The sequence below is a fragment of the Vidua chalybeata genome, chromosome 8 (genome assembly GCF_026979565.1).
Source record: "Vidua chalybeata isolate OUT-0048 chromosome 8, bVidCha1 merged haplotype, whole genome shotgun sequence".
Taxonomy (NCBI): domain Eukaryota; kingdom Metazoa; phylum Chordata; class Aves; order Passeriformes; family Viduidae; genus Vidua; species Vidua chalybeata.
The window spans coordinates 15,358,618-15,366,901 of NC_071537.1; the positions used below are offsets into that span (position 1 = coordinate 15,358,618).

The 8,284-nt window shown below is 37.4% G+C and overlaps 1 protein-coding gene across 1 annotated transcript in view; it reads right to left on the reverse strand.

Annotated features, from left to right (window-relative positions):
- The window catches only part of DNTT (DNA nucleotidylexotransferase), an 82,875-nt gene extending 74,828 nt beyond the window's left edge, over window positions 1-8,047 (reverse strand). The window contains exons 1-2 of the mRNA XM_053949502.1: window positions 7,848-8,047; window positions 4,397-4,571 (exon numbers count right to left, since the gene is read on the reverse strand). Coding sequence (XP_053805477.1) covers window positions 4,397-4,571; window positions 7,848-8,047 — 375 coding nt within the window. The remainder of the gene's footprint in view (window positions 1-4,396; window positions 4,572-7,847) is intronic.
- Window positions 8,048-8,284: the final 237 nt, after the last annotated feature.

An 8,284-nucleotide genomic window follows, 5' to 3' on the forward strand; every position in this document is an offset into this window, starting at 1 on the left:
CAAACTGATATTTGGTGGGAAAACTAGATGGGAAAAAATTGTTTGTACAGATTACAGGACAAACCTAAATTTCCACCAATAGCAATTACAGTGTAGAACAAGGAATCCTGGAAACTCAATAGACCAAAAATAATTTCTACTATTGGGAAGAAAGAACTAAAGACAAGAGAAAAATGGAAAAATATAAGCATTAACATTTCCTTGTTTGCTTTTTTTTTAGATAACTCTACATTAAAATTAATTTGCAGTACACTGCACAGGGGCAACCACAGAAAAATATCCCCATGTGTAGGCTACTTAATCACTAGAGCTAGTCAGAGTTTCTACCCCACATCCAGGCTGCAGTGAATGTCACTTGCTACTCTTTCACAGTGACATTTTCCACATGGCATAAGCAGGAGAAACAGCCTTTCCCACTAGCATCAATTTGTAAAGCAGACAGACTTGGTTGCAGAATTAATATTGTGGGTGACTACTTTGCTCTTTGTCAAATTATTTTGTAACACACAAGAAGTAAAATGACATAGGGAAATAACAGGGAGAAAATGAAGCAGCAGAGAATGAAGTGCACAGAGACAAGCAGCCAGCAGCTCTGTAAAGCCCAGGCAGCATTGACCAAATAATAAAGTCCTCTGATAGCCAGCATTTTATGAAGAGAAGGCAGACAGTTTATAAGTTTCATTTTTATTTCCTGAGAAGCTCAGGCTGTCAGTATGAAGGATTTCTTCCATTACTTACAGCCTCTCTCTTTTGCAATGAAACAGAGTGAGATGCTCCAGAAAATGTTAAATATGTTTCCTGACACATGATAAGACAAAGGATCAAAAGATGGTACTTTCTTTCCCTAATGTGGAGAAAAATCCTTTCTTCAAATAAATAAACCTCTTTTCCTGTCTAGGAAAAAACAAACAAACAAACAAACCTAATTAGCTAGCAACTTCTGGGTTCTGACTGAGGAAAAGGCAGAAGAGATGCAGTCACAGTACAGTTCTTAAGGCTGCTGAGTGTGCAGCAGCCCTTATGGATCTCTTCCTCTCTTTTTACCCCTCCAAACGCCTCCCCTCTGCCTCTTTCTCTTCCATAACCCAGGAAATATCAGCACTTTCTAGCAATGCCCTTGTGTAACTATTAATGTCCATGTCCTGCTATTGTCAATGATACCCATCTGCTTGTGCTAGGAAAAGTGTCTCTGCACAAGGGCTGACCTTTGCCACAGAAATATTTTGCTTCCCTTTCAAAGCAGATATTTGGCTACCATATTTCCAAAGCTTATTAAACTAAATGATGGCTACTAACCCTAAAAATCAACTGTGACTGAATAAATCAATAATAATTCTGTCCATCTTAAATCTGGTCAACCAACCTTTTATTTTCTATAAATCACTGACATCAGAGCATCTCTTGGATCATTCACTACCACAGAAAGATGTACTTTACTGGCAATTGTAATTAGGATGTTAGCTAATTATCTGTAACTCTGACTTTATTCCCCTTGTTTTGCATGAAGAAGGGCATTTCTTTTTACTAGTGCAATAAAGCAAATGTCCTGAATGAAGACTAACCTTCCAAGTAGCCTACTGTAGGATGTGAAAGATGAAATCTTACTGCTATTGATATTAATGGGAATTTGACCACAAAACTACATGGGGACAAGATTTCACCCAAAACATTCCCCCACTGCAATCCATTCCTTTTACTTCAAAACCCTAATGATCTAGCTTAGCTTGAGTTCAAGGTTTGTTAATTCACTTTCATTTCACATTTTACAAGTCTGACATAACGAACCAAATTTGTCTTCAGCGAAATTCCAATTAAATTACATTATGTATGAGTTCGGTCTAGTACTTAAAAAGAAAATTAACCTTTACTTCAATCTTTCCTCATTTTTCAAGGCAGATAAAAAATTAGCATGGTGACACTACAAGAAAATTTTCTAAAATTCACTACACGCCTAGAATTCTTTTCTCCTTGTTTGCTTTACAAAATGTTTATTACCTCAGAGCAACTATATAATTAAGATTGGTTTTATAAACTTTAAAAATACAAGCATGGCTGTCACTAGCTTCCTTATTGTACTCTATATTTATTAGCATGAAATCTTTATGTTTCAATAAAAACATAAGCTTTTACTTGCAGAGTCAGTCTCACAGTATAATTATGATCTCCTGACAGTGCTTATACATTTTTCAGACATTTATGCTACACCAATATTCCAAAAGGAGTTTTATATAAAACCAAGGCAGTTTCATTGACTTAAAAAACTTCTCATTGACCTTAAAAAATTGGAAGAATTTTGGAGAAAGACAAAGATGTTTCTAGCTTTGAAAAGAAAAAAAAATTATGAAAGCACATTTTCTGAGCTATCTGAATCTATAGGTCTGCTCATATTGCTGAAATTAAAAATGTACATAAAACGTAGTTTGTTTTATTTTTAATGCTGATGTGAAATTCTCAGGAAGGTTCACAGGATTTTGTTCATCGTTTTGATGCATTACTTGTTTAGAGAACTTCTTTGCATTCCCTGTATTTATATTTTTATGGCCTGTAAGATAAAATAAAGCAGTAGTTACAAGGCTTCCTTTTGTATTTTTTCTTTTTGTACTAATTTCTTTCATCTATTCTCTCTGCAGCATTTTCATTGAAAAATATTATAAATTTATTGCAAAAATATATCCTTGGAGGGATTTCAAATATAAACACACATTCTGTCATGGAATCATGCTGAGTCTGAGAGCGACAGCTCCATCTGGTGTATTCACTTCCCCCTCCCCCCCAGCCCAAAATGTTATTAAACAGTGATTCTTGTATGTAAAAATCTGGAAAACATTTTCTGGCAATGAAAATGCAATATGACTGGAAAAAAATAATCAGGAGTTACAGTTTTTCTTGGGAAAGGATGGTATTTATGAATCATTCTTCATAATCTAAATACCAAAATGAAGAAGCAGCAAACAGTGCAATGTGGCTGTTAAATATTCAGGTATTCTGTGCCTCAGAGGAGGGCACATGCTGCACATCATGCCCTGGTCCCAGTGTGGTCACACAGAGCCTAATCCAGACCCTCAGGAATCAGCAGGAATCCCTCCTCACTTTACTTCAGAGAGCTTTAGATCAGACTTGTCGTTCTCCTGACATGTAAAATGAATTTCTTTGCTGGTGCACATGAAAGCCATCACTGCGAGGCTGGGGCGGTGCAGAACGAGGGGACAGCTTCATCCAGCTGCAGTGCTGGGCCTATTTCATGGCTCAGTGGCACAAGCTGGGCACAGCATGCCTGGCATCCTCACCCAACCCCCATCACTCACAGGCTGTGCTGAGGTATTGAGTACCACTGCTCCTCACTATGCTCCAATCTGAGAAATTAGTAGGTAATTTGTCAGATATAGATCAGAGGAAAAAATCATCATCCATTTCTTCAAGGTCAAGCACCATGCATCAAATCATCAGCCTGCCATTTTCAATATCCTCTGACTTACAGCTTCTATTGAGAGATAATAGAATATAATAAAACTTTTTTTTCTCAGCACAATTTTACTTGATGGTGCCAAGTCTGTAAACAGACGTCCACAGACTACATCAGTCTTCTTTTCACAGGTCCTTCAAGGGCCCAGCTGTTAGCTGATCACCTTACAACAGCAAAAGTTGTAATATTTTTGCGTTGTTTTGAGGAGGCCAAGAATGCCATCAACAGCCAATTGAACTGCTCTCCCTGGGATATTTACCATGGTATTGATGTATTTGAGCAAATACCACAAGTACCAGAACACTGATAGATATTGCAGAGGAACTGAAGCCTCTTGAAGCTCCAGGAAGACCTAACAGCAGCCTTCCAGTAATTTAAGGGGCTGCTAGAGAGCTGGAGAGAGAACTTGTTACAAGGGCACAGTGATAAGACAGGGTGTAATGGCTTTACACTGACAGAGGGGAAATTTGAATCAGCTATATAGAAGAAATTCTTTTCTGTGAGGGTGTTGCGGCACTGGAACAGGTTATCCAGGGAAGCTGTGGCTGCCCCATTCCTGGAAGTGTTCAAGGCCAGGCTGAATGGACTTTGAGCAACCTAGTGGATATCTAGTGGAAGGTATCCCTGCCCATGGCAGGGCAGTGGAAGCTGGATGATCTCTAAGGTCCCTTCCAGCCCAAACCATTCTGTGATTCTGTATTTACCACTTTGTACCCTGTGACGACACAGTAACTCAGCATTACCAGACACTGATAAAGAAGGCATGGAAGGTGTTTCTACTGCATTAAATCTGTGTGAATTACTCATGCAAATTCCACAGGGAAAAAAAAAATCATAACACAACACAGGTATATATACTAGGTTAAAAAATCAATAAAACCACAGCCATTCATTTTGGATGTCACTGTACTCACACTGCAGGGTCTGGCTTACCATGAGACGGTACTTCATTTCTGAACCAACAGGTCTTCCTGCTTCCATGCAGGCTGTAAACCAGGAGATGTCCAGTAGTTCAAACCTAGAGCTGTCACCCACAGCCTGTCCTTTCAGCCAGTCCAGCACCTCCAGGTAAGAGTTGTTCTCAGCCACAATATGAGTGACGGAATCACTGTCAAGAAGTACACAAAAAAATTTCTTTTCTTTTTCACTGAATCCAACAGTACATAAATACAGAGCTGTTATTTTTGTATTTACTTACCATCCACTTCCTGACAATTGTAGTATATACTGTACTTTAGGATGTGGGAAGCACTGACGTTTTCATATCATCATATATTTATTCTAGTCACTGACTGTGCCTTGAGGAAAGACTATAGTCTGACAGCTCCTGTAAGTGCAGCATTTTCTTTCTTGAAGGATCATTTACCTTCCATAGACACTAACCTAATACACATTCTTTGCAATTCTGAAAATATTTAGCTTACACAAGTAGTACCATAATTAAAAGGTTACTTGACAATACATGACAGACTCTTCCCAATATTCCTCATCAATGAGTGAAAGCTTTGCAACATTAAAGTCAGTTAATAATAATTATTTAAAACTTTACAGCTAGTAATATCTTTCTGTATACTTAAGTTTTCTTTACTTGTATGAAGCTGTTCATTACATATGGCATTGCCAATGGTTCATTAATTAAATCTTATTACCTACATGCTCCATATAAACACCATTTCCTTGCTGCTAAGCCAGTATAACAAAACTGATGGTTTGGTGAATACAAAATTTACAGCTTGAATTTTTATTCAATACATTAAATGGTGTACATTGCCTAAAAATACAATAGCACAAATGTTATTGCAGTAAACTTCAGTTGTTGTACTAGAACAACAGTGGAAAGGATCACCTAATTAAAAGGTGATCCTTTTAAAGACTAAAAATAGACACTTCTGTACCCGTCACAGGAAAATAATGGACAGGGACAAAGCTGTGTTTCAAAAAAAGATTACATGCTTACTTAGGATGATCTGTAAGTTTCTATCTGTCCTGCTGGTGTTTCTCAATAAGTTTAGAAAAACACAGATTTGGTAGGAAATTTTGAATGATTCTGAGTACTCCTGCTCCCTATGCATCCCACGAGGGTGCTGTCACTCACACAAAAAAAAAAAAAAAAAAAAGAGAGAAAGGAGAACATACTTAAGTTCTACAAGTTGATGGAAATGAAGAATCTAGAAGATATATTCCAACATTAATTTCTATCAGGCAACAGATTCCTAAACTCCTTGCAGGAAAGGCACAAACAGGCAGTGTCACTATCTGACACTATTTTTACAAAAGGAAAGCTGGAGTTGGAACATAAATTTTCTTAATGGCAGCCACATCTATTTGAAAGTCTGTGCCCATGATGGTGAGAGCCTTCTGCATACATGCAGTAAATTTCCAATGGAGGCCCTTACAGATTGCTCTGCAGCCCTCTGTAACACCTGGAGAAGTGGAGCCATCAGCCTGTCAAAGCAGAGAGGACACCACTGGTGGCAATTACTGGTTAGCATGGACTTCAAAGCATGATGTGTGCTGTTAAAGGCAGACTGCACAACCCTTCAAAGCAAATTACCTTCCAGAAAACCAAAAAAAATCCTTTGGCCTATCTCTGTGATCCTTATTCAAATGAGTGATCACCAATTTCATTAAGTCGTGAAATCACAATGACAAATACTGGAATTGCTCCATAGAAAACTGTTACCAAATAATTCTCCAATGCAATAAACGTATTGTATTTTGGAACTATACTAAAGGTACTGAAAGAAATGTACTTCAGAAATGTGTGTCATGATATGTAGTGGAACTTGTAGAGCAGAGTCCATTGAAAAAGAATAAATCCCAATTTATTTTTTTCTAAAAGATTACAAACACAGATTAAGTGAATCTCCATGAAATAATGTTGGGTTTATTATTATTTAACCCTGCTAGGTCCTATCTTAATTAAACTGTCACATCTTTATACTTGAGTTAAAAAAAAAAAAAAAACAGAGACAGAGAACTTCTGCTTCCTCTGGTTTATTTCACTTCATATAAAATATTCATATGTTATGTATTTGTACCAAGCTGCAGAGCTGGGAACTTTGCCATAACTATGCTCACAGCAGCAGTTTAGCTGCTGTGCTCCAGTTTTCTCTCATACCTGTACAGCTGTGCTATTTTCTTGGCACGGAACATAACAAATTTAGCATTTCCTGTGGCATTTTCAAAAGCAAAAATCAACAGTTAAATAGTTTTGTTTTATCCAGTAGCAGCTAAGCTGAAATTAAACATAACAGCTGCCTCATAAAATTTACAGAAAGTCTAAAATGCTGGCAATAAATACCTATGTGTCAAAGCAGCTCAGATAAAGCATTTACACAGTCCTCTACAGATTATTAATGTAGGATCCAGAACGGAACTCTTCATTTCTTTTTTTCCCCAAGAATTCAATTAGTTTTGCATCAGATGCTAATTGCCTCCTTCTGTTCAATACCTGCTTCAATCTTGCTTTATAAATTATTTTACCCTCACTTCTTCCTCAGACTTTCAAAGTTGATGGGATTGAAAAGAAGTCTGTGGAAATCCACCTTTATAGGAGGACTCAGCTGCAGTCTCTCTTAGTGCAGATCCAGAGACGTGATCAATACTTGGTTTTCCTCCAGCTTTTCAGAGAACCTATAGAATGATGGAGCTTTTGGAAAACTGCATAATGACATAACCAGCACTGTTGTAAAGAACTGTTTGGAGGAAGGCTTCCTTCAGAATGAGTTGATTTGCTGAAACCAGACAAACCTGAATCTGGAATGTGTTTTCACACTGAAATGTCACATCCATGGAATTTTTACTCCTAAGATTTTTCTCCAGTGCTCTTCCAGATTATACCAAAGCATAAGCCATAACTTTGAGACTCACATTAGGGTAAAAAAGTTAAATACTATAATACCAGAGATGATGTAGACAAATGCCCCCCTTAACCCATCACAGTTTCCATTCCTGTACATCTAACTTTCATTCATTTTCAAAATTGGCCACTAAATTTAGATTAATCTTAACCTGACTTCAAAGGGGAAATAAACAATGAGTGATTCAGATAAGCTAAAGACACAATTTATATGCAGACACATGAAAATTGACAGATTTAAGATAAATTAGAAATGGACATTTTAAAAGTGAAAAAATAGATATTTTGCTAAGTTTTGTGCTTTCCTTGCTCTCTGTCCAGAAGACAATAGAAATAAACCACATGCTAGGAACATCCACTGAACTCCTGAAACATATTCAGAATGGAAAGATCCAAGTATATCCACCAAAAACCTAGGCAAATGCTTCAATCACAGTCACTTGTATGACTGTATTTATTGAATTTAAATGTTTCAAACAACATTACTACACGTTACTTCAAAACATATAAATATTTTCCTACCTTAGCTCACTTTCTACTCTGAAACCTTTTCTTCTTCCCAGTTCCATCAAAAACATCCTTCTGGTCATCCCCATCTTCCTCTGCATAATAAAAATGACAAAGTTACTGAACTTTATTTCATAACTGCAGGAAGGTTTTGGGGAATGCAACCCTTTCTGTCTCTTCCTCTGGGAAGCAGCTGGAGCTTTGAACCTGTCCATGATGCAAGGGAGACGTGCTTTCACTTAGTAAAATAGAGGTAACATGCTTTCTGCCAGGGAACAACTGTATTTGATGTCACCACCCATTGAAGTAATTTTCTTGTTTCCCCTCTGAAATCAAAAGCAGGTGCTACACAAGCATTCTCTACCAGCTGGGACTTCTGTAACAGAAATACTCCAGGCAGGTGCGAAGATTATTTAATTCCTTAAAACAGCCATTGCCTGCAAAGACTATCC